At 39.6% G+C, this 26,765-nt stretch overlaps 2 protein-coding genes across 14 annotated transcripts in view; one reads left to right on the top strand and one right to left on the bottom strand.

Moving 5' to 3' along the window:
• The window catches only part of LOC119902047 (phosphatase and actin regulator 1-like), a 50,576-nt gene that overhangs the window by 6,291 nt on the left and 17,520 nt on the right, over nucleotides 1–26,765 (top strand). Inside the window, exons 1-3 of one of the 8 annotated variants that reach the window (XM_038717935.1) lie at nucleotides 14,450–14,657; nucleotides 14,753–15,024; nucleotides 17,840–18,004. In XM_038717935.1, coding sequence (XP_038573863.1) covers nucleotides 14,793–15,024; nucleotides 17,840–18,004 — 397 coding nt within the window. In that variant the 5' untranslated portion in view covers nucleotides 14,450–14,657; nucleotides 14,753–14,792. Of the gene's footprint in view, nucleotides 1–14,446; nucleotides 15,025–16,911; nucleotides 16,935–17,691; nucleotides 17,713–17,839; nucleotides 18,005–26,765 lie in introns of those variants that run through there. The other 7 variants (XM_038717938.1, XM_038717933.1, XM_038717932.1 and 4 more) reach the window with 7 other exon arrangements.
• LOC119902046 (zinc finger protein 665-like) lies at nucleotides 3,023–10,038 on the bottom strand. 6 transcript variants are annotated; one of them, XM_038717931.1, is made up of 8 exons: nucleotides 9,903–10,038; nucleotides 9,462–9,661; nucleotides 7,078–7,179; nucleotides 6,904–6,999; nucleotides 6,589–6,699; nucleotides 5,820–5,943; nucleotides 5,689–5,712; nucleotides 3,023–3,244 (listed from the first exon to the last, which is right to left on the bottom strand). In XM_038717931.1, coding segments are annotated over exons 1-8 (681 nt in total). In that variant the 5' UTR covers nucleotides 9,925–10,038; the 3' UTR covers nucleotides 3,023–3,242. The 6 variants fall into 6 exon arrangements, 4 of the variants coding, with proteins under 4 accessions (XP_038573859.1, XP_038573856.1, XP_038573857.1 ...); XM_038717928.1 differs by having other exon boundaries at nucleotides 3,023–5,712; XM_038717929.1 differs by having other exon boundaries at nucleotides 3,023–5,712; nucleotides 6,589–6,618.

Genomic DNA, 26,765 nt, shown 5'->3' with positions numbered 1-26,765 from the left:
TACAGGATGGCATTTGTTGCTGGCGTCACTAGTGCAGCTTCCATAGTGCACCAGCTCTTAAGGACATTTCTGCTGAGTAAGAGATTTTACAGAGTCAGAATCCATTCAACACTGCTGCAAAGCTGGGAGTCAATTCAATCAAAGCTGCATTGCACCACTCAGCAGTCCTTCAAAATTGTATCCTCTTTCTAATGATAAAAGTCAGGATACATTTTGGCTCTTTCACTTCCAAACCAGCATTGTCAATATTGTTACTGTTTAAATGAGATGAAAAAAACCTTTACATTAACAGCTGATATGTATTATTTGATTAGCTACACCACTCCATTTTAATCCTCAGGCCATTAGTTATTCTCAAATATTTTGGCACAAAATAAATATTCTTATTATATAAATATTATAAGTGCTACTTTCCATTCAGATTTCAGTATGAACTGTCATGTTGTCATACCATGTCTTATTGCTTAACGTATTTTGGAGTGAAACTCTTCAAATGAAACAGAGATGTACTGAGTGTGCTCTATACAGAACATTGTGGTAAATTATGCCTGCAATTAGCAGACAGTTATGTAAGTCTGTGTATAAACAGGCTAATAGCCTACAGAAGAAATGACTGGGATCTGAAGAGAATTATTCTGTGGAATTAAGTGATCGAACCAAGGGGACATTTTGCTCCCATCCTTTCCCCAGCAAATCTCACAGATCCAACATAAAACTGAATCTGTAATCATATGACATAATAACTATATACTATATACTATATATTAACTACTAATATTTATGTGATTATAGAATGTTACACATTATTCTGATTAGCATAATTGCTGTCGTTTTTTATGCCTATACATACAGTTAGTTTCTCACAGAGGGTTAACTACATTTACCAAGCTTTCTAAAAAGCTGAAACACGATACTGGAGTTTCTGTCCATATAACAGACATATAACATAGATATGTCCATATAACATGTCTGGATTCTGGGTTGGGAGTAAATGGGTTCACATCAAGTGCCATTGTTGTATCCAAACCAGAAGGCGTTACGGATTCAAAATGACTGATATTGTATGGATTCTTGTATCATGGTCTGTGGGGAATTATCCTGTAGTTACAGCATCAATTCTGACAGCAGCCATGGCTCATTAGTAACTAGGAAAACTCTTTGATGTGGCATGTTATATGATGCTGAGCTACCTGCGCCTGAGACCAGGAGATATGAGTCTTAACTTCAGCAGAGCCAGAAGAGGCCAGAGGGGACCTAAGCTCTTTAGTTAATAGTCCACTCCATTCTGTGGTGTTTATCAAGAGCGAGCAGGACAGATGGAGGTTTCAGTCAGAGAAAAACTCTAGTGTCTCTGCAGACAGAGGCAGCCAGAACATCCCAGAGGAGTGGCAGTCTGCCTACTAGTAAGACACTGCAGAGCCCACTGAAGATTGCTTTCATTTTGTGGGATGTCTTTTCTTTTGATTTTTACTTGCTTGCTGTCAAGTAGTGTGATTTTGAGAGCATACAACCAAACCTTATTACTTCAAAATGTGCTTTTGTAAAGAACATCCTGTACCCAACCCTTTAAAAAGAAATAGGACAGTATACAGTGTTTGTTTTTCCCTTATTGCACCTTTCATTAAACAGGACTAACAGAAACATCCTTGCACCTCAACCGTGCGGTTATTACAGAGATGTTCATTTCCTCTTCGAAAAAGCTGCTGTCTGTCACCCTCTATCACCTTGCCTTCAACACTGTTTCTTAATTAGCAGACGAGGAAAAACCTAGGCTGAGGGTTCCTCTGTGCTCTGCTGAGACAGAGCTCAGCATAGAACAAATGAAAGGAAAATAGACAAGATGGGTCTGATGTTTCAGACAACAGATCTAATAAAAGATTTAGCATTAATTGCGTCTTTATACTGTCAAACTTAAAGGAGACCACAGTTCCCTATGTGGGAAAACACAATTTTCAAGTCTTTTTTTCACTTTGACAGCTGGACATGCTTTCACAGAACTTTGTTGCGTGTCTCAATCGTGGGATGTGATGCATGAAATTAAGAATGAATCAACTCACACATCCTGTACATAAAATCGTCCCCAGAGCACCACTGCTCTCTGGTGGAGCAGTGCTTTTTCTGCAGCAGTAGGCTACTGCACACGGTTAAACTGTGTATACATACACTAGAGCTGAAATTATTTATTGGATAATCAATTTGTTGATCAACAGAAAATGAATCACGAACAATTTTAACAGTTGATTAACCTCTCAAGAAATTTACCAAGAAAAAAATTTATGGCAATTTTTCGACATTTTATAGACTAAATGGTAACACTTCGTAATACAGCCTGCAATTTACAGAGTAATTTCATCTCATGAATCAGTACATGCTGATTACTTTTTAAAATTCTTCTCCCAACGGTGCCCAAATGTAGGTACGGTGGAAGAATGCCTGCTGTAAATACTTTACACTTTTACTTCTGTAAAAGCTCGAGTGTAGGACTTTTACTTAAAAAGGGATATTTTTTACATTGCGGTTTGCTAAAGTAAAGGATTATATCTGCTTCAGGCACGGGCAAAATTTCATATGCAGTCTGAAATTTCAATGGAAAAACATTAAACTTAAACATACTAATTTAGAAACTTGAATACCATTAATCAAATTGCTTGTAATACTTGAAAATGTATTTTCCAGCCGCTGTTAATCCTATGATGAGGTGCAAATAATAATTTACATTATCAAATAATCTGACAATTATTTTCTCATTGAATCGGTTTATAGTTTGGTCTAGAAACATCAGAAAATAGTGAAAAAAGCCCAAACCTAAAGATATTTATAATGCTATACAACAATGAACAGCAGCAAACTCTCATTTAAGAAACTGGTCTCACAGAGTGTAAGGCATTATAGCTTGAAAAATTACGATTATTGATCAAAATTGTTGCCCATTCGTTTTCAGCTGGCAAACCATTTCACCTCCACGCCTATGTATGCAAAGGCAAAGCCCTGTTCAAACAAAATTAATCAAGAAATTCACTCATTATGTGTCTTCTGGGTTTATTTAAGCATGTCACAACAGATATTAAAGCATCATATTACCGTGAGTGTATGTTTCACCAGTTCTAACACTGTCTGTGCTCTTTACGAATGAATCCACCCAAATTATGAGTCTGCCTCCTCCTCCTCAAACAGACTTGAGCTTCTTGCAGCCCTTGGAGAAACCTTAAGACTTTAATTTGACACACTGTGCAGCAAGGCCATTCTTACTCTCAGTGAAGGAAAATGTCACACAATGTCAGACAAAATGGAGTAGTTTACACATCTGTGGCTTAACTATAAAAGGCATCATACATATACAGCATTGAGGCACAGCTGATGTCAGAACTTATGGTACATGTATGTACTGTATGTAGTGGTAGAATGGCACATGAATCGTGTTCGTTTTAACACAGCACAGTCCACAAACAGCATGAAGTTACACACATGCCTTTTCCCTGTGTTCCCTAAGGCGAGATTTTCTCGTAAATGTTTTGTTGCACCTTGGACACGTGTATGGCCGTTCCCCCGTGTGAACCATTGTGTGTTTTTTCAGCTCATTGTTTAATCTAAAGGCTTTGCTGCAAACCTCACACACGAATGGCCGCAACCCAATATGTTTGGCTCTACGGTGAGCCATCAAATGGGATCCCCTCTTGTAACACACGCCGCAGTCTTCACACTTGAACGGCCTTTCCTCTGTATGTTGGACCATGTGAAGCTTGAGCTGGGCTGCACTCGGCCAGCCTTTCCCACAGGTGTCACACAGGTACGGCTCTTGCCCCGTGTGTTTATACAGATGCCATTTAAGGTATGTTTTTTGATAGAATTTCTTCCCGCATACTGGGCACGGGTAGCCATCTGTGTGCCTCACCATGTGCGCTCTTAGGCAGTCTTTTGTACTGAACTGTTTCCCACAGTAGGAACAAACGCTAGGTTGCCGTTCTCTATGCTTGCGCTGGTGCAGAATCAGATGAGCGAGATATTTGAAGCTTTTGCCGCATGTTTCACAAACGCGTGGTGTTACGCTTGCAGTGTGTACTTTTTTTTCATGATCATTTAGTAGTCCGGGCTTCGTGTAACATTTGTTGCAGGCAGCGCACTGGTACAGTTTTTTGTTTTGCTGATGTCGAACCAATTCGCACAACCTGACAAAAGCTCTCTTGCACAAAGGACAGGGGTATGAGCCGCTAACTTTATGTGACTCGGAATAATGTCTTTTCATGAGGACAATTTTTGAAAAGTTCTTCTCACACATGGTGCACTTGATTGTGCGAGATTTTGCCTTGCAGCCATATGCACCGTCTGTGGAGAGTGCCGTTTCTGCAATTTCCTTTGTTTCAGAACTTGTCTCAGAATGGCTCCCATTGTTGTCAGCTGATCGGATATTACACGCATTTATAATAAAATGGTTCATGTTTTTTCGCTTTTTCCTACGAGGAGCTCTTTTGGAACATTCCCTCTGGTGCTTCTCAAACCTCTTGTAGTACGTAAAACCCTGGCCGCATTCCGGACACGTCAGTGACTGCATGGCCTGCAAGTTAGCAGGTGCATCTGTGATTGTTGGGATCTGAGCTACACCACTATCCTGATTCCCTTTACTTGCGTTGCTCGAGGAATTGCATTTACCTTCCTGGTGTCCCTCGCAGTCTTCGTAGTTGTCAAAGTCTTTCCCACAATACAAACAAAGGTGAGGACTCTGTTCAGTGTGGAATCTCATGTGCCTCGTCAAGTCAGTAGAGCAGGTAAATGTTTTCCCACATACGGAGCATTGTTTGACACGACTGCTTCTTTTACACGTTTGCTCTTGTGGTGAGTCGGAAGATGTTGGTTCATGGGGTAAAACACCTGAAGGCCCAGTTTCAGTTTCACTAGAGAAAGACTCTTTGGTCTTATCAGCAGGGGTTGGTTTGGAGTGACTGGGAAAGCTTGTGGAACACTGTGGGCCTGTCTCTGCTTGTTGTTTACTATTGACCGCACAAAACCTCCGGTGTTTGTCAAAATTTTTTGGGTAAGTGAAAACCTTGCCACAAACATGACAGACGAGATTATAGCCACGATTAGACTGCTCAAAGTTAGGAAGATTAATTATATTTGATGGGTTATGTGTGGCACTTGGCAAAGAGGAAAGCTCATTCTCTATTCTAGAAGCATTATTCTCAATACAAGTCTTTGGTTTAGGGTGTAAATTTATCTGATCAAAAAAGATACTTTGGCTCGTAGAATATGTCTGACTCATTCTGTTTGTAACGCAACCACCGTGGGTAATCCTGTGCCTCTTTAGTTTGCCAAGGGAACCGAAATCTTTGCCACAAACACGACACTTGAAGGTTTTTGGAGAGGTCCTACTGCCAGTTTTCAAATGGTGACACATTTTTTTGTCCATGTCGTCATCATCATTACACTCACTCTCATCAAAAGGCTGAAGTATTACTTCTACAGAGGCTCCTTCTTCTTCAGTTATATCATCAGCATGCTGCTGTCCATTTCTTTCTACATTCCTAACCAATTCTGAATTGATCTCCTTCAAGTTTCCTTCTTTGTCCTTTTTTGACTCACTGCCAAGTAAGTTATCTCTTTTCCGATCTTGTGAGATTCCAGATTTGACAAGTGTGTCTCCTTCAACATTGTCCACCTTTGGTAGGTGATAGGACAGGCTGGAAAGGATACAATCATCACCAGAGGAAGATGAAGCTGGAAAAAAACAAACACAAAATTATTTTCAGTTACTAAAACTGAAGCAAAAATTATTAATACAAAAGACAATCAAGAATTGTGTGAAACTTCCTGTTAGGTGCTACCTTGTGGAACTTTGTGCCCATGATGTTTGTGATGCTGAATGAGTGTATTCAGGGGCTCAGGTTGATTCATGAAGTCTACGCACTCTTTCAAGATAAAAGGAGAGAGACTGAGCCAAAGGGAAGTCTTGAAATGGAACAGAACAAGCAAAATCAATTATCATTATTATATTCATCATTCACTCCACCTTTGCATTTATTGTGTTATGTTGTCCTATATTTAGTTACTTTTCTTGTATTTTTGTAACAACGTCCATAAAATTGTCTTGTGTACCTTTACATCAGTAATTGCTTTTCTACATTTGCCAGAATGTCTCTCAACAACTCACAGAGAAGGGTCAACTAGAAACCAGTGATTGTCAATTGTTCTCCCTCTTCTAGTAACCACAAATATATGCATCAATGTAGATATAATTATTTAACAAGTTAATACAGACAGGGAAAAATAATATCTGCTGGGCATCTCATATCCATTATAAAGCTGATTCACATGCAGGTTACAAAACAAATTATCTTGCAACTCTCACACTACTGCATTACTGAATTATTATGACTAATACTTACGAGCAAAACATATCAGAGGAGAATAAAGTTACAATTAACATGCTCTGTGGAGAACAAATAGGACGGAAAAACATTTACCATTTCTAACTACTGCTAACATAGTGAGCATTAAATAGGTGCAGTTGTCCACCTGAAACTGTTGTAAATGTTAAATATCTATATTTGTTTGCTTTATTTGCCTCAGGATTGCTATTTGTCAGGTACCCACTTGTTCAAGGTTTGGAACAGGCAGCAGCTTCTGCAAATTGAAGAGGAATTTTCTCATTAGAGCTTGTAGGGCTGAGTCATATTTAGGGCCGAACACTGTTGGGAAGGTTTTCTAAAGAATAAAGAGAAAAGTACTCGTAACACTTCTCAAAATACTGCAGGGCCACTTTGATGGCACCACATATCGTGATAGTTATATTAAGGCTACCATTCAACCAACCTGAATAAAATCAAACAGCATTTATAATGATAGGAACTTTGAACATTTCTTCCCCATAGGACATATTCTTAAAAGATATCATAACAACCAACTCACCTGATAAAATATTTCCCTCTGGCATTGATCTTCCACTAGAGTGTGAACAAGCTTAAAGAAGCTTGTCACTGATGCTTTTACCTCAGAACTGGAAGTCTTACGAAGGAAATAAAAAAGCACATAAGTGAATGCAAATGACAAACAGAATGATGGAGATTTAACAAGAGCACCTACCTCTTTCTCCTGGTTTGTAATGTAGGTGTTTATTCTACTCAGATGAGGCTGGATGCCCTGAGGGCTGGCGAAATCATCATTGCGACACAACTCTAGCACCACCTGTTGGCATCAAGACAATTTAGTGAAGGTTTTATTTTTCAGATGTGGAGGTCATGGAAGTATAAAGAGAACTGGATACAACGTCAGAGGTGGGGGGGGCCTGTTCATTCCAATGAAAGTTGCTCAGTGTCGCATGATGCCAAAAAGGTTTGTATTCCAGGAATAAAATTACCCGGCTCTTCTGCATAGCTTGCACAGTCCGTAGAGCAGGCCTATTCAGCTGGTGGGGCATCAATTGTACTTACAAATACATACAATTTAAAACCTAAAGAAAAAAAATCATGCGAATAATGGACATTTTTGCCACAAGAATCCTTCAAAACCAGCAGAGTGCTGCTGTGCTGACAGTAACAACCAATCACAAACATGCATTGTGGATGACGAAAGCCCTCCTTTGCATGCTATTGTCTACTGCGAATTCAGCTTCTCTCACATGAATGCCATAAAACTGAATACTCTTGCCTGCTTCACAAACGAGCATTTTCATCACTGTTTGCAGTATGCCCTCACTTCATATCAACCGGCCTTGTCTACCATTGCCCAGTCAAATAAGTGCAGTCTCTCATTATAGCCTATCGGTGTGGAGGCTAGGCCTATCTGTGTATCTGATTTGTGAGAGTTAAAGAGAACTGGAGAGTACTGAATGGATGTGGCACAGGTTAACTGATGTTTATCTGTTTAAAACAAGTGAAATGGTTCATTAAAGGCGTAGAAGTAGACAGAAAACAAACAAAAAAAGGCTATAAATGTTTATAGGAAATGCTGGGATGTAAACTTCCCCAGCTTGCCAAACAGCTGGCATGATGTGTTGCAGACTACATTTGTTTCAAATATGTGTTTACTTTACTACTTTACTTTAGACCTATGTAGTTTCTTTTTTAGTTTATAATTAGGCTACTTTTGCAATGTCGCAAATTAAAAGTTTTGAAAATGTGGTGGCAGGTATACGTACATAATAACAATAATAGCTCAGGGAAATGTCCGGCCCTAGCTTTCTGAAAATGTGGACCCCTGAACAATATAGTTGACTAGCTCTGCCATAGAGTAAGTGCACTAGTGTTTCCTTGAACCACGCCTCCCAACTGCTCTGCCTCGGGCTTGCTCACATTTTATGCCTTGGAAAATAACTCTGGATTCTGGAAACCAACTGCTGGTCTCACGTGGTAAGCAGTCCTGCTGCCCAAATCACATTACCTTGCGAGGCAGCTGGATTGGCGGGATCACGTGAATAATATATAATAATGCTTTCATTTTGAAGTTTATATTGGCTCTGCTCAAGCACCTCGAGCAAAGCACTGGCAGCATTTATATGAAAATGGTTACTCAATTTTCCTGGTTTTGTGTTGTGTCTAAATGTAATAAAATATAATATAATATTAAACAGTTAAGTGCATAGTTTACGCAGAGCATGAGAAACCTGGTTGTGTCAGCTGGCCTATTCTAATGCACACACTGTACATCTCCCCCTTTTTTTACTTATTTTTCTGCAGTCTGCAAAGACTTAAACTTAATTAATTATTAATGATGCAGTTTGATTTACGTATACTTTCCACATACTTAATGTGCACAAAAACTTTGCAAACAAATATATAAGCATATATAAGGTGTAGTAATATATTCTTTACCAAATCCTGCGGTGCTATTTTATATTTTATCATGAGCTCAATAATCCTATATCTTTTGTCTATGAGGGCAACTACTTATTTGGTTCTGCCAATTCAAACTGTCAGACAACCTGTGATGGGAAAATCATTCAGAAACTTTACCTAAAAAGTAGGAATATGGTCTTCATTATGAGTAAAACTATTATCGTCGTAAGTAAAAGTACCTTTTGTGCAGATTGGCGCCCATCTGTGTTACAGAATTATATATAGATTGTAAGTTAATTATTATTAATGATTAATAATGATGCAGTTCAGCATCATATTATTATACTAGGTGATGCAGGAAGAGTGAGGCATATAATGGTTTTATGTTTATTATATTTTTCTGCAGAGTAACTGTCAAATAGATTTAGGAGAGTAAAAAAGTACAATACTCATGTTTACAATGTAGTAGTGTCAGTGGTGTAAAGTAGCAGAACAAGAAAATACCCAAGTAAAGCACCTCAAAGTTGCACAAGTACAGTACTTGAGTAACTGCAGACCAAACAAGTGTAATCTCTCATCTCTTTAGCACATTGGACCCTCTAGTTAGTGTTTTTGGTAGACAGCAGATGGCCAGTTAGGAGCAGTATTACAGAATTAAGACACCTAGGTAGAATAGATACCTATTTTTCTTACCTTTGCACGTAGGCCCATAACTAATTGGACTCTCTCAGTGTACGTGAGCAGCTCAGGGACTGTTTCCAACACTGTGGTAACGAACTCCTCCAGCAGACCGTAGTACATCACAGCTCCTTGCTTCACTATCTCCCACAGAGCTGCAGACACAAGCTGCAGAGGGGGCACGATAAGACGGAGAGAGGAAAGGGGAAGGAAACCTGGAGAAAGAAATGTTAAAACGGTATGGTTAGTCACAGTATAGAGACAACTATCGCTACAGTGACAATAAACGCCACATTTTTTGCAGTGCTAACGTTACAATATTCAGTACAGTTTCCATATTAGCCTTAAAGGTAGCGTTACCCTAAAGCATCACTTTCTAACGCTATCTTCCTGTCTAAGGTTCGTGCAAATGCGGAGTGAATGGAGGTATAATTTAGTTGAGTGTTAAACACTCACCATCCGTTATTGTCTTGCTCATTTTGGCGTTATGGACGTATCCTTTTCTCTATGAAGATGGCTATTCGCTAACATCACAGCCATATGTCTGACTGTGGAATATGGAAGCCACGTCCCGATGACGTCGCTACGTACGAATGCGCAACTTTTTCCCCCCAACCAGCCATCGGCCTCTACTCTGCCCCTGATTGGCTAACCATAGTGAGACAACGAGTACTAGCCAATCAGTGGCAGATTTCCTTTTATTTTCATACTGCCAAGGTTAGTACAGTTCTCATAACAATATCCCTGGCATTTATAAAGCACAGAAGACATTGCCAATAACATGCATTCGGTTTTGGGATGAGGCACATAAGCAGCGGACAACTCATCATTGACCCTCTGTATATCGTTTGTTTAGTGTGCCACAAAATAATCTGTCACCAAATTACTCCACTAGATGGAGGCATTGTACTATGGGATACGCTTGGCAGCCCTGAAATGGAGTGGCACAATGTGATAGCAGCATGTCATGTAGGCCTAATAGGCTACAGGTTTTATTTGCAGACCATAATACAAACCTTTTGATCAGCGTTACCAGTTGCTGGTAATTACATTATGGTTTTATTGGCACTTTATAATAATCAATTGTGTTCACATAGCATAAAGTTACTACCTTCTTACTCGAATGCAAAACAGCAGGAATGTACGTGTACAGTTTTACCTATTTCAAGATTTTTAGAAAAAATATGAGGGATTGCCTATAATACAACAATGCTGCATAAAACTGTTGATACTGGTTGTTATTTATTAGAAACAAGTGAAATTATAAACCACATTGGAAAAGTATTCACTTATTGTCAAGAAAGTATCATTGTTGTACAGTCACCATGTACCAATATGGTCCTTATAAGGTATATATCACACAAAATATCATATATTATGTTGTGTTACTACCTGTTAACATGCCCTGTCATGCTTGTCAATTTATCCAGCAGTACAGAAAACATATTGAGACAGGACAAGACAGGGGGAGAAGAGGAAAAGACAGGCAAGAGCGAATTATAACAAAGATGAAAAGCGAGCAGTCATCTGTTTACAATTTTCTGGAACTGTAGTCGCAAGCATCTTACCACAATCCCTGACAGTCTGTGACAGTGCTCTATGAATATTTCTGTTAGCTTCAGTGGCTGAACAGTATTATATTTACAGTGACTGTTAATGTCAAGAGGAAAAGTTGTCAACATGCACAGCTATTTATAAAAACAAGTCGAAAAATTTCTATCTCAGTTTGACATTTGTCCTTCTTTTCCAAATGAATACATCACAGTTTCACTTGTGAAGCGCTGCAGTCTGTGGACTTTACATAATCATGTCACATTATTCTGCTGCCTGTCAGGAAGAAGAATGAGCTTAAAGCTGAAGGTGGAGCTAAGAACTGCATAAAACGATGAGGAACCATTCCCCCTACAGGTTATAATTGCATAACTATCATTCACATTTCCCTACTGCAAATAAGAAAAGTGGAAAAGGCAAGGCACCGTACTTTTACCATCTAATTAATTCTCTTTCAGATTTTGTCAAGAAAATGTGGTACTGTGTGTGTGTGTGTAAGTATGAGGCAGTAAGACAGATAATAATGCAGAGAGAGAATGACAGATGGGAAGAGACAGAGAGATTCAGGGAGAACAGGAACAGCAGATTTGTAGTGACAGCCTGCTCAGTCGGAAGTTGTAAGATTGTTTTGCCTAAAACCTGCACCACATCCATGGAAACCAGTTGGAACCAGAATCACAAAATATTAAAGAAACGGCAACAACTCTCTTTTAAGTAGAATCTCACCCATTTCACAGTTTATTTAGAATGTATTCTAATAAGTGTAGAAGACAGCATGCTTTCCACTGGTATGAACTAACATTGACTGAGGCTTATTGGCACAACACTATGAGCCAACATATCCAACAGAGAGGATTGGCAAATTCTTCTTTTAGCAGCTTTAGGTGAGCTTACTGTGACAGTTTACGTTTCTTGTGACACTTTGACAAATGTCAGGTATGTTGTCAACCAAAAGAAAGTATATTTAGTTTTTGAAGAGCAACATTGATGCCAGGATTTAATGTTGAATTAGTCAAAGTTTCAACCCAAAAGATTTAATGGAAGCACCTCTGAAATAAACTTTAAACCACCACACAACACACAAACTCTCCAAATGCATCTAATCAAAGGAACTTTTTCTAAGGCAGGAAGAGTGAGGAAACGCCTGACAGTCATTACATAACCACACTGCCACATGCGACAAATGACCTATTTTGTATCTTTAATTATCTGATTCTTGAAAGAATGATCTAATATGAAAGTGAGGCTTGAGTGGCCTCCAGCTAGACAAGATGTGGGCCCCATGTAAGTCAACTTTTGAGGCCAATGCCTGCGTTGGGCCTTGGCACAGAGCACTGTTTATTTAAGTTTTTAAAATAATTCAAGGTCTACAGGCAGAATAATGTGCACTGATGGGAGTAAACAGAGAAAGAAAAGTTATCATTGTCCTTGTTTATGGTGCAGCAAGACAGCATTTGCAACATGCAGTTCTTGACTGTTTAAAGCATTACTCTTTTACTCTCACACACACACACACATCCAGAGTCACACTTACAGTATCATTACGTCATTCAAAGACTTTCGCTCCTTTATCCGTTAAGCTCTGACTCTTTGTTGCTAAATGTTTTTCATACATAAAAATAGCTCTTCCTTGCCAGTATCTTAAACTTTAATGTATATGAATGCAGAGAGGCAACTGAGGGCAGCTGCTGCATTGCACCATGGTAGGAGTAAATGAAGTGCCTCTGTCCCTCATTTCAGAGAAGGCTTTGATGTCATTGGAATAAGCTGCAGCTCATTGAAGGAACATCAAAGATACTCATCCCCAACCCACGACCATTCACTGTAGGAAATGTGGTTGGAAATGCCATGGGGTCTGTTATCTTTTCCATGATTAACGCCTCATTAACTGGCCATTAATGTATATCAATTACCCCAAAATGGGCTGAGTAACTTTGGGGATCAAGTGAGTGGCTATTTGGAATTGGTGATGTAAAGAAAGAATATTTAATGCTTTGCTATTACTTTAGGCTGAGCTCTCTCATTTGAAGGATTGAGCTTTCTGATATGTGATTACGGTCCCTTTGCTGTGTTCCTTTTCTTTGATTTTAATTCTCTGGGCTCTTGTCTGTTATAAAGACCAAATTTGCTGGATGCTGTTATTTTAGCATCCATCTCAGTTGTCCCTTGCACTTAAAAGTGACTTTCCAAATCTCACATAATCTTTTAGCCTTTGATATCAGTTTTACATCAGTGCGGAGGACATACCCTTAATTTGCTATCCACTGATGTCATTTGTGGATAATGTTTAATTACTGATATGCATGTGTATGTGAACTACCAGAAGGTCCCTGCATTTCACACAAAAGTAAATAGTGTGTGATACACACTTAACATACTTAAACACAATTTCAGAAAGCAATGCTGCTGCAAATCATTTCACCTTTGCATTGTCTTCTACTTTAGGAGGTGTGCACACCAAGTTGCTCAAAGAGGACACACAGCTATTCCTCCTCTTGATTAATCAACTCTCATTAGCCTATTTCTCAGCTGTTTACTTTCAAAGAAAGTATTTAATATTAAACTTAAAGTCATATTTTCTGTACAGCCTTATTGAAGAGCTTTACACAGCAATGCAAATGTTCACTATTTCAGGAGGAGTTTAGTTATTTAAAAATCCTTTAACAGCAGATACAAGAGGAAACTGCTAAATTGTAACAATGGAAGACCTCAGTATGTTTATTTATTTATTTTACAGTAAATCATCTAATTTTAATTACTGCCTAATACATGTCTTAAGCACCTGACTGGTATCACTGACATGGCAACATTGTTCATTTTCTTCCTTTCACAAAGAAAATGCTCTATCATTGTTGGCAACTCAAAATCCACATATTTGCTTATCCACAGGGCTTCGTTTTTGGTCCAGTCCCCTTCATTGTTGACTTTAGTCATATTTCTTCTTTGCATAGTCACACAGGTCTGTGGTCAAGACTCAGTAGCCTAGTACAATGACCGCATAAGGAAATCAGTTCAACCAAATCATTAACAGTATCATCAGTATTTTCAGTCTCTTGTGGACTGTTTACTTTACGTTTTAGTACAATCCTTCAGATTATATTAGATGAATTATCATTTAACTCTTCTGACAAAATAACAAATATGTTGATTAACCCAAAAGCACATCATAACATAACATAACTCACTGTTTTTGTATATAACATTTTGTATTATGCTCAGACATTTATCATGAAGTGAGGCTTCATGTATTATTGCTTAGGTGCAGTTGAAGCTGATGTTAAATACAGAAAAGGTGTGTCATAAGGTGACTTCCTTTAAAAAGCAGTTATTGGGAAATTAGACGAGCAACTTTTCCTCTGTCACACTGGCCTATTAGAGGGGCGCACCGTGCAGCCAATCACAGACACTCACTACTCAGCTCCACTAATCGTGGATTAGCTACAACTGACTGCAGTCTACAGCTCTGGGAGGGAGAGGTAGTCGTTGCTGTTCAGTATTCACTCTCTATTTTATTATTAGCTCACTTGGATCTGGCAGCACAGACTTTTGCACTGCGCAACCAAGTAGCTGCACGTATTCGGGTCTCAGGTAAAGGTGTGGGGGATACAGCAGAGGGAAGCGGCTGATTTGGGTTTGATGGAAGCCGCTACTGTAGGTCAGGTAGGACTCAATTGATTGCCCTTTTAATTTAAATCAGCCACCGTCTTAACACCTCGCACTGAAGCGCTGCTCCGTTTTCGCGTCCTAATGTTCAGGACTGCCAATTACCCGACGGTGGATCCTGCGCCCACCGTCATGCACGGCACTTGGTTTACCACGGAGTGTCGAGAAAACACGCCCGTGGCGGTGGAGAAGCCCAAGAAAAAGGCGTTCAGCCTGGTCAAAATAATGTCTCTCGGCAACAAGAAAGGGCACGGCCAGCATCCGCACCACAACAACAACATGCCCTTTACGATCCACTGTCACATCGGGAAAGAGATAAAGCACATTTGCAGCAATTGCAGTCGCGGGAACGACACACAGGACGGTGAGTAGACTCAATCCTTGTGTGGTTTTCGCCCATAGTAGCCCTGCGGTACTGCCATCCGGGATATAGGCTGCTACTCATTATCTGGCGATCGCCATGCCTATGGGTTCCTATGCGCGTTTTGACAGGCAGTTGAGGCGCTCCATCATTGAATGTGCTTTGCGTCTCCTTCATGTGTCTGCTCGTGTGACGATATTCTGTACTTTTAAGTGGGTCAGGCAGCGTACATGCCCTTTAAACACAAAACGATAGTGATTCAGTGTTGCTGTTGTGGAAACTGCTTCTGACTGGATCAGAACTTCTTATAGGTTAGGGTTGGGCTCTGACTTCAATTGCTACCTGTTTGCGTCACAAAAAAATATATTTATGAAATCCTGCTCCTGCGAGAAGCTTAGGTAGCCTATTAATCCAGTTTGCCCATTTAGCTTGTTATTACAATGGCATGAAACTGTGCAGACTGTTTGCACAAAGCCATTTCCAGTTCAGTGTCATTACATCATCACTCAGCCATCTTGGTACACAAACAAGGGTTTTTAATTAAAAGCAGCACATCCTTGTGTTTTGTTACAGTAGTGGGATAATGTAGGTTATATGCAACACCGTAACTATGAGACACAAATGCTAGTATGTCAGGAAATGATCACCTGCCTGAAAAACACCAGACCATTTTTAATCACTGTTTGGATACTTGGAAGAGGATTTTTACTCTGTAGATTGAGCTTGTCTCCCCTCTGCCAGGATTTTGTCAAGCGTGCCAATAATTACAACAGCATGTTCTTAAACTGCAGACACTCTGGTTCAGTGGGGGAAAAAACAAAGATTTGGTAGTATTAAACAATATTTGGGCATCAACAGTCTTTTGCACCAGTACAGACAGTCATAGACCCCTTTGGGTAGAGAACAGAGGGTTCATCTTTACAGAATGCACCAAAAATCACCTACTCACAAAATTATTTACAAAAACAGGCTTCTTTTGTCAATATAATATATATTTCAGTAATGTGTAGGAGATAGCCTACAAAGAATTATTTGAAGTTGTGAGCAGATGTTCACTTGGTATTGGCATTTCTTTTATTGCAGTTTCTAAAAGTGTGTACAGTGCACAGAGCTGGTTGCTTAGATGTGAATATTTGTCTTCCTGTCTTTATCCGTCCTTTGGGCCTCTAATGAAGTAATTTGAATCTCTGCTGGATTTGATTAGCATTGACTGTGGAGTTATTTATAGAGCGCCGTGGTGGCTGGATTACTAAGATGGTTGGCTCTGAGGCACCAGAGCGTTCAGGTGATGGTCTGTGGCACTGATTCCCACTGCATTACTGTCACATTATTTATCACCCTGGCTCATTGCCCTGGGGAGGTGACTGGCCTGTAGAGTGATATGTCTATGTTGGCAAACATCATGATTGTGATGTAATTATATAAAATCAAGTGACCAGCAGGTTCCCTGACAGCATTTCATGGGTGATGATCTGATGAAATGTGGTGACACTGACAACTGACATGACAAACTGTACTAGAGGTCACATCCAGACTCTAGTCTGTTATCCAGACCCAGCCATGAGAAGCCTTTTCTGTGTTTCTATTGCTTTTTTTTGTTTTCCACTTAGTGTTGTAGATTCATACAAGTATTCTCTTTTTAAGATATTTTTTGGGGTTAGGGCATTTTGTAGGCAACTATTGGTATCCGTTCATTCATTCTTGAACCTGTCTAAGTGAGGTGATATGTCTTCTTTCTATGTTGGGCGGGGATATGAGGCCGATATCTTGATGTCTGGCAATGCGAGACTATCGTTGCAAGTGTTTGCCAGAATGAAAGCAAACAGAATGGATTACCCATCCAAAGCAAGTATGAACTCTCTGAAAGTTTTATTTTGTGTGGAAATTAAGGGAAACCAATGACTGCCTTGAAGGTAAACATAGCAAATTACAGTCTGCAATCTGTCATTATTTAAGTGAGAAGAATGAAATAGTACAACTCTGCTGGTCTTCTGTTCTTGCAAGATGGCTGCATTCAACTGTTAGAGCATGTTACTTTGTTTATAAGTGTTTTGAAAGACTGCTTGAATGTCTGTGTTAAATTTGTTTTGTAGGAAAGAGACAGGGTAGAAAAACGGCTCCGTATCTAAAGGCAAATCGTAGTTTATTTGCTGCTAGCAGTGTTGACAGTTTTTAGATCTGTTCACAAGCTGGTGAGTCCTTATGAGTCAGGGATTTCAGTTTGAATACCTCGTTTATGATCATACCTCTGCTAAAACCTTGTTTGTCTGTGTGTGTGTGTGTGTGTGCACTGGTGTCTACTTGTTTTATAAGTGGGATTGTTTGTAGCCTCGGATTGCAGAATCTTTCAAGTGTAACATGACTTCGCTTTTAATAGTTTGTGTTATAATAAAATGCTTAACATTCTTTGCTTTTGATGTCCAACGGTATGTTAAAGTCTAAAGGGCGGGGACTTGTGAATATTTGATGAGGAGTAGAAAGATTTCCCCTTAATGAGGCCCTTATCTGTCTGTTTTGGAAAGCTAATGCCAACAGCTCAGTGTGATGCAGCCTCAAACTGTTTAGACTCTGAGCATATCCTGCGTAATGCTATCTGATATGCAGGTTTTGTTTATCCTCTCCCAACCTCATCCAGTTATTAGGGAATTCAGGAGGCCACTTGGCACAGAGTCTTGCTGCTTGGATGTTTTTGTAAGCAAACGTGTCTGCTGCATTCACTGCTAGCTGTCCTGCATGATTACCAGAATGTCACCTCCTCTGCACCCTCGCCTAAACTCAACCCTGTTTTTTTTAAATGTATTTTTTTGTTCCCTTACAGCTGAGGAAGTAGAGAGGCTGGCCGCCATGCGTTCTGAGTCCTTGGTCTCTGGTACCCACACTCCACCCATCCGTCGTCGGAGTAAGTTTGCCACTCTGGGACGCCTCCTCAAGCCCTGGAAATGGAGGAAGAAGAAAAGTGAGAAGTTCAAGCAGACCTCTGCTGGTACATGACATTTTTACTACAATTATATATATATATATATATATATATATATATATATATATATATATATTTTTTTATTTTTTGTTTTTTTACCAGCAGTATTCCCTTTACACGGTAGCAATAAAATATTTCTTGTAAATCTCAACTTAAACATTAATGAAATCAAATGAAATATTAAACCAAAGCTATTTGCCACTGCCAGGGAATTACCTTTTATCTAGCTTGTTAAAACAAGTTACCATCAGAGTCCAGTTTTCTTGGGATTTTTTTCTGAGCAGGTATCAGCAGAAACATTTTTCTTTTATCAGGGAGCAGCAGAAACAGTCTATGTTAAGCAGCAACTTTCCCTGTTACAGTGAGGTGAAGTGGTCGAGCACAAGGTCCTCAAGAAATATTTTATTGCTGCTGTCTAAAGGGAATACTGCTGGTAAAAAGTACATTATTTGTTTAAAGTGTTTGCAAACCACATGTTATTGCACTTTTGTGTATGTAGCAGTACATTTAAATCAAAAGTGTGCAATACACTACTTTAGAATTCATTATTCAATTTTGCGCAAAACAATGCCATTAATTGCAAGAAAATCATGCGATTAATTGCAATTAAAAAATTTTAATCATTGCCCAGCACTGACTATATGTGTGTGTGTGGTGTGTGTGTGTGTGTGTGTGTGTGTGTGTGTATATATGTCCCTGTTTGTTGAAAGAAATTCAGAGTAAATCCTTTGGCAAAAAGAAAATAAGCATAAAGTTTCAGTCTCCAGGGTGATTGAAAATGCGGCAAATTGATTCAGCAAAAGTGCAGCGTTGGAATTTCATTTTTTGAGGTCTCTTTAAGAGTTCCTTTTGATCTTGCAGCCCAGTGTTGTCAGGGGCGAGTGAAGGACATGCTGTCCTCAGATGTGGCTTTCTTTATTTTCCATGGCGGGCACATCCTGAATTCTGCTGTCAGCCTGGTGGACAGGAGGAGACACTTTGTCAGACTGCATCTTGTGGGTTCGAAGCACAATTTTGGTTTTGTGGAATGATGAGCAATTGCACTGAGACCTGAGTCTGGTCTGAGCAGGACAGGGTGTTCTGATTTAGCAGTGTTATTAAATAAGCATTTTCCAGGTGTGAGTTTTCTGAATGAATCATCATGAATGTCTCTGTCTGGTTTGATCAGGTTTGCTGTGACTGCCTCATTGCTCTTTTACTGCCAATCTTGCCAGTCTCTTATGTGATGTCTTGTCATCTCCATCACTTTCCAGAAGGAAAAAACATGTATTTGACTTCTAGGTTGATATTACCTTTCAGCTAGGCTGTGGCTCTTATTTTTCCCAGAGTTCTGTTTGGCTGAAGTTTTGTATTTCTGCCCCAGCATGGTCCCCTTGGCACTGGTGGTATTTTTAGTAAGGCACAAAAGTGCTGACAAAATCTGCTTTTTAGCCTTAGATGCTTGACTTTTTTTGACGTTTTACTGCATACTTGATGAAACATTCAGGGAGATGTTTTCTTTTCATTGGAACATTCATGTATGCTGTATGAGACAGCATATTCCCTGATGTAGTGAAGGACAATAATCAAGAGCTGAGCAACAAAAGGGCTTTTTTTTTCTGTTACAATGGTGTTAACACACAGTGGAGTTGAGTGAAAAAGCTCTTATCACTTTTGTTACCCACTTGTTTTGTGTGCATAATGCTGCTGTCTCCAAATAATTATTTTGCTACTGTTGTTCTATTCAATCATTTTTGATGGTGGATTATGACCTACCAGCATATCTCACTGGAGTGGCCTCTAAGTGGAACTTCTGCGCTGTTTAATCTTGCCAGTATCTGCAGTGATCAGGCAGTTTCTTTTGCCACAGTGACGCCACTGTAAACTGCACACACACTGTCACATCAATTTCAACATCAACCTAACTTTTAAAGCCCCAAATAAGAGGAATGTGGCCTGCACTCGTGCAGGAAGAGGAAAAATTCACACAAGTGTGAGCCAGTGTTGTGAATTCAGGGTGACAGGAAGTGGCTCAGAGATTTTGAACTGCAGCAGTCAACACAATTAATTAGGAGTCCAAGCCCAAATGGGGCTGGGAACCCGCGAATGCAAGGCATCGCGGTTCCCAGTACCAGCGGAGCTGGGAACCCTATTGTAATCGTTAGGATTTTTATTAGGGCCCGAGCACGAACTGTGCGAGGTCCCTATTGAAACTGAAGAGATTCATTTTTTCTTCTTCTCTTTTTTCTTTTTTCTGCAAAGTAAACTCAATTTTGTGTTTTATGGGTTTCGCGCATGGGTGTGGCAAAATGGCTCATTAGCGCCCCCTACAAAATTAGAAAAATTTTGCCCCTCATCCATGTTCAACCTACATGCACGAAATTTTCTGGGCACATGTATCATATCAAGACGCACAAAAAAGCCTCAAGAACCCATACCCTAAACTCAACAGGAAGTCGGCCATTTTGAATTTTACGGCCATTTTTGGATGATTTACACACTTCGTACTTTAAGGAACTCCTCCTAGGGATTTAGTCGCATCCACTTCAACTTTCTGCTGTGCCTTCTAAAGGCATTGAAGATGAAAAGTTGTGCTATCTGTGACTTTTCGTCAATGGGCGTGTCCGTGGCGTCAAAGATCAACTCTTCGCCATGACACAGGAAGTTGTTGTAACTTCAGTGTACATGCTCACATCTGAACAAAACTTTACGTGCTTGATAACTGTCCCACCCCGAACACATCTACACGCCAATATTAGTTTATATTTATAGCGCCAAGTGCTATGTAGTGCCACAAAGGGGACACAGGAAGTGACGTAAAACACCTTCATGCAGCGTCCGAAGCGCGTAGCAAATTCATAGCCGCACCGTCAGAGATCCAGAATATGCAACACGGCTACCTCACACACCGACGCCCTACACGTGCGAGGGCCCGCCCAACGCTGCTTGCAGCTTTAATTATTTTTATTCTTCCATGCATAAAACGCATACTGCGGCCTAGACGGTAATTGCTAGGGACGCGAAACTCATAGGGTAGGTAAGGTAAGTTCACTGCACGTAACTCAGGTGCCAAAATTCACACACTTCTACCTCTAGGTTCGGGGGATCCTGTTGAATCTCGTGGTATAGGCCACGCCCATTTCCGCCTATAATTTTATTTTTTTTTTTTCGCACAATCGCGAAAACTGACACACCTCTTGGAATTAACTCCTCACAAGCCGCAAGTCCGATCAACACCAAACTTGGGACAGACCATCTCTGGACCAACCTCATACAGGCTTGTGCTCCCCAGATCGATACAAGGAAAAATGTTCCAGTTATAAGCTAACGATTATTGACGCAAAACGCTAGTACCAGGAAGTGATCTCATATGTGATATCATAATTTGGTGCAACTAGCCCCTAGGTGGCACTGTTTTAACCCGAAAAATTTGTTCCTCTATAACCACAAGTCGCATTGACATGAAAGTTGTGCCAAATTGTTCAGTACCATCCCCTGACACCAGGCACCAAAGTGGACCCTAATGTGCTCATAGGTGGCGCTGTTATTGCAGATTAAATACAAAAGAAATTATCCCATTGACTTACATGCATTTTATATCTCCAGTACCACAGGTCTGATTGACACCAAATTTGGGTCAATCATTCCCCATGGGCCCCTGATGACACCTGAAAAATTTGGCAAACGTGGCATTCGGCGTAAAGGTGGCGCTATAATCGAAGCTGAAAGGCCGTGGGAAAGCCCATTGAACTGAATGGGATTTCAAACCATGGCACATTTTGCCTAGGTTTGGAATGGCCAATCAACACCAAACTTGGGGACCTTATGTGGAACGACTTCCCAAAGGGCTGTGTGATATTTGGCGTCAATCGGCGAAAAGGTGGCACTATTAATTGTATATCAAAAAACACTCCCGTTGACTGACATGCATTTTATATCTCCAGTACCACAGGTCCGATTGACACCAAATATAGGTCAATTCTTCCCCATGGGGCCCTGATGACACCTGACAAAATTGGTGCTATTCGGCCAAAAGGTGGCGCTATAATAGAAGCTCAAATACCGAGGAAAAGCCCATTCATTTGAATGGGATTTAGAACCAGGCACATTTTGCCACATAACTATGCACCACTACATCGCACATTCATACACCTTATGTCTACGTGTTTGGGGGATAGTGCCAATTCCTATGGTATTGGACACTCCTCTGTGCAACGACGTTTTAATTTTGCTAAATCGTGAAAACTGAAAAACCTATTTTAATTAACTCCCCTGAAGCCGCAAGTTCGATCGACACCAAACTTGGCACAAACCATGTCTGGAACAAGCTGATACAGGCTTGTGCTCCCCAGATCGATACGTCACAAACTGTTCCAATTATAAGCTAACAAATATTTGCACAAAACAGGAAGTGATGTCATATGTTAGGTTTAGAATGGTCGAACAACACCAATCTTGACAACATTATGTGCTACGCCCTCCAGGTGAGCTGTGCAAAATTTGGTGTCAATCGGCCTCTAGGTGGCGCTATTAACTGAATATCAAATAACGCTCCCATAGACATCCATTCATTTCATATCTCCGTAACCGCAAGTCCCTTTAATTTCAAACTCTGGCCATTTTCCAGCAGCAGGGCATCTGTTTTCACAAAAAAGCTCTGATAAAACCCATGTATGCTACCTATTCAGGATGAATCAGCAAAGGTAGCTAGTGAACATAGTAAATAATTTACCAGCTAAAGATCCACATATTTCCCTCAGAAGCTGGTGAAAATGGAGGTAGAAAAAGAGTGGATATTAGAGTTTTTGTGAAGTCATGTTAGCCTTTTTAGCTTTATAGGGCCTTAAAATGTCATGTTTGATGTTTGTCCTTTGGAGTTCGAAGACAGTGGAGATTCCTTTATCATTAAATGAAAACTCTGTCTGACATATTATATGAAAACATATCTTTTATGAGCCAATTTCAAAACATCTTAAAACATCTGCATTTTCAAAGTTTTATAATTTTCACCTCTAGCCTCATATTTATAGTATCTGCAAAATACAGGCTAATGTGTGCTGGTATACATGACTATATTCACCTGCTCGAGTATCCAGTCCATTTTGTTGTTGGCTAAGAATCATACTTGACTTAATTTATTGTACTAATACTTTGTCAGCTGGCAGCTTGAGCTTTTGTTTGCAGTTTCCAGAGGGCATTGTTGGTCATTTGTCAACCTGTTGCTTAAAAATAGGGGAAATGTTTATGTTTAGCACTTTTACATTCATACCATTAGAGAAAAAGTTGATGGTAAGTGTATCGTCGCCGTTCCTGCTGCACTGCTGTGATCTTGGACTTCCCTTGTCGTCTTGTCTCTGCAGTCGTCTGTGATGCCTTATTGTTGATTATGTTTCCTGTGTCAGTAGGGAGCAGACCAGCCACAGGGCATGCAGATGTTGTCATAGATAATTGGGCACTGAGCACAGTAGAGGATTATGAATGTGTTGTGATATAAAGAAGATGAAGATCAAGGCCCAGGGGGACTGTACTCTTCACCTCAGGGAGGGAGGGCCTGACAGTTGGATGTCTTATCGTGCTGTTTTATCATGCTCAGTACATTCTCACAGCAAGCTTGTATCACAAAGAGATCTCACTAGGCAGCGATTCATCAAAAGAACATGTGTGTGGTAGTCCAATGTTATCTTCATTTTTATTTTATAATCCAATTAGTTAGCAGATTTCCTTATGAACAGCAGTCATCTAAATGCACTACTATGACTGTTTGTTAGAATACTTTTTAATAAAAAATCACAGGTTTCTTACCTGCCCATTGAGTCTAGACCATATGAGGAGGAAAAACAAATGTCACATTTCAAACCTGCTATATGATTTGTGTGTATCAAGCTCTGGTTTATCCATATCCAAGCTTCTGACGTGTGAACCTTAAAGCTTGGGCTTCTCATTGATAAAAGACTCTATGAAAGTTTTGATACAGTTTTTGTGAGGCTCAGGCTGAAAGAATAAGCCTCGGTAAAAGCTTCCACTTTGAGCTACTGAGCCTCAGGGTTTGTAGGATGTGTTCTGACTATCTGGGTCACTTCGCAGTGGAATATATTTTCTCTAAAAAACAGTAGTGTTCTCAGATCAATACAGCCTGTACTTGGATATGCCAGTTTCATTTAATATGCTCTCAGCTGAGTCTCCCCGATGAGTGTCTGATCTTCTCATCTTGGTACAGATTGAGAAGCTGGAGTGTTGGACGCAACTTTGGCCATGGTAGACTGTCCAAAATAGAACTTGGGTGATATTCAAGGTGATTTGGAGGACATACTTATGTTTGTTTAATGTTTCAGTAGGTGTACCTCGGCTGAACACTATACGTACATAAACACAAATAACTGACCTGATGATTATGTCAATGATAAATATCAAAGGTGATCCTTTGATATTTATCATTGAAAGTTAAATATTTGTGATATGAGTTTGCCTTTCCTGATGAAATGAACTCCTGTTCGTCCAGCACACCTACTGCTCTGTCCACTTCTATTGTAACAATTTCTTCTTCTGTTTTATGGGCAGAGTATCTAATCTGAAGAAATATCCTCGCAAAGCCTTTTGAGTTAATGGTATTGCATAACCGTGCACATCCCGTGGCATAGCACTTATGTCATAAAGCTTTGAGTAATTACTTTTCATTTTGAATGAAACAGCAGTATAATCCCTGAACATATTACAGCACTGTCAGCCTACCGTCAGCCTTTAGCCCTGGGTTTTCCCTCATGATGCTGATATTTTTAAAAGAGATTTGTAATTTTGATGAACATAGTGTCTGTCAACCAAAAGTCTCACTTTTTTTTTTTTTTTTTTTGTTTTTTTTTTTGTTTTAATGGTGTACATCCCAAAAAAGATTTAAAGAATTCTCATAAAGACATTAATAGTCTAAATCACAGTCATTGCTGGTCAATTGAAGAGGACTGTGGGAGTTTTAGGAAAATCGACTGCCAAGGTGCAGAGATTCCTAGTTTTGATGAAATTTAGGCTACTACAAGTTTTACTTTTTTCATTTCTCAACGGGCAGAAATTATTAATAGAAACTCCATTAGTATGTTCAACAATTCAGAAACTGAAGTTTGAAAAAGCACCGTTACAGTGAAATGAAATGTGCAATGCATGACTGTCTCTTGATGCCTGTGGTGCTTTTGGATAAACAATCTAGTGAACTGGCTCCATTCACTCCCAGTTATAAACATTCCTTTGCGTTGATTCTGGGCCATCTCTTTGATAAATCTTTTTACTACCCCCTTGACATACTTGACCTAATGTTAAATTTTCTGCCTCTGGGAGAAAAAGAAAATCACTTTTTGATAGAGCTGCCAGCTTTAGCATCTCAAGTAGCATCTACAAATGGCACAATTTCCTTTCATTTCACACTCTTCAATTTATGTAGGGCTCCAGTGAAGATGATTCATTGTGTGACACACTGGTGACATTTTGGTCACGTCCATCTCCCCCCAACTCCCCAATTTTTTTTTTTTTTTACGCTGCTTTAGTAATTCTTGGCTTGGAGCTGTTCTCAAATAGGCTTCTCTTTCAAAAACTTTTGAAGTATAGAGCGATACTGAACATCTGGTGTCCTGGAGAAACTCATAATGGAGCGTACTGTTTGATGATAACTTGCTCCGCTACGGTATTTTCAAACACTGAAGCATAGAGTATCCAAATTTCTGCTCTGAAGGCCTGACCGTCTGACGTCTGTATGACTCTCATTTGTGTTTTTCATTTTCACTCTCAGCAGCTGGTTTTAAATCCACTGTGTTGTGACTAATGGCAAGGGAAAGAGAGGTCAAGCTGTAAGTATTTTCATGAGTCCACACTAAGGTTGTATTAGCTTTGAACACAACGCCTTCTGATAGAGGTGGGAAAGGACTCCTCGGTCATATGTAAGGCACAATCTGCGATCCCCCTCTTAAGCAGGAGCTACACAGGTCTACAGGGAGTTTGTTGTGCATTGTGCTCAAGTGTTGTTGCTGATCCTCATTCCAAATTCTTAATTGCAAAGCAGGGCTCATTTCTAAAATTACTAATGTGATTTTTTTCTTTTCTTTTCTTTTTTACTGCTTTTCAGCCTACTGATAGAAGATGTGAAGTGCTTCAACTTTTTAAGCTAAAAGTAGAAACATCCAGTAGCTATGGGGCATGCTATCTTGTCAATAATACATTACAGGGAGAAGTGTTGTTGGAATAATTCCTCCAGGAATAATTCCTCCAGCCTTTATCTCTTTTTGTTAATCGAGGCCCGTTTTTTTAGCTTTAGGTGTTCAGAAGAGAAGTCACACTTTCACAGATTATTATTATTATTACAACAAAATCTAATATTTCAGTACGCTGTTCTCTGGACTGAAGTTGCTTGCAATTTTGATCTTTTATCTGTTAAAAGATCAAAAACGTACCATTACCCATACATGTACATCAAGACCAATAATATACTGTGTATATACAGTCGTGTTCAGGTAAATCAGTGAAAAATGCATTTACTTAAAGTTTAAGTTGGATGATGATCTATATTTTTCTCATTGTATTGTAGTGAAAATCCATAAAGTGAAAAACCAACAATTAATTGATCTAATAACAAATATTACGTGTGTATTCAAAGCCTGACATATTTTTCTTATTGCCATATACCTCTGTTGTTGCTGTAGCTGTTAAAAACACGAGTGACATGTTCCTTGACTGCCATGAATATGGGCACTGTAGTTTTTTCTTTTTTATCAATTCCACATACACCGTCCTGTTGCCATAAATACTCAGT

Source organism: Micropterus salmoides, unplaced genomic scaffold, assembly GCF_014851395.1.
Source record: "Micropterus salmoides isolate LMB-PRFRI ecotype aquatic unplaced genomic scaffold, ASM1485139v1 Ms_hic_scaffold_14, whole genome shotgun sequence".
Taxonomy (NCBI): domain Eukaryota; kingdom Metazoa; phylum Chordata; class Actinopteri; order Centrarchiformes; family Centrarchidae; genus Micropterus; species Micropterus salmoides.
Note: the sequence above shows the minus strand (reverse complement) of the source record. Positions and strands in the feature narration are given on the sequence as shown.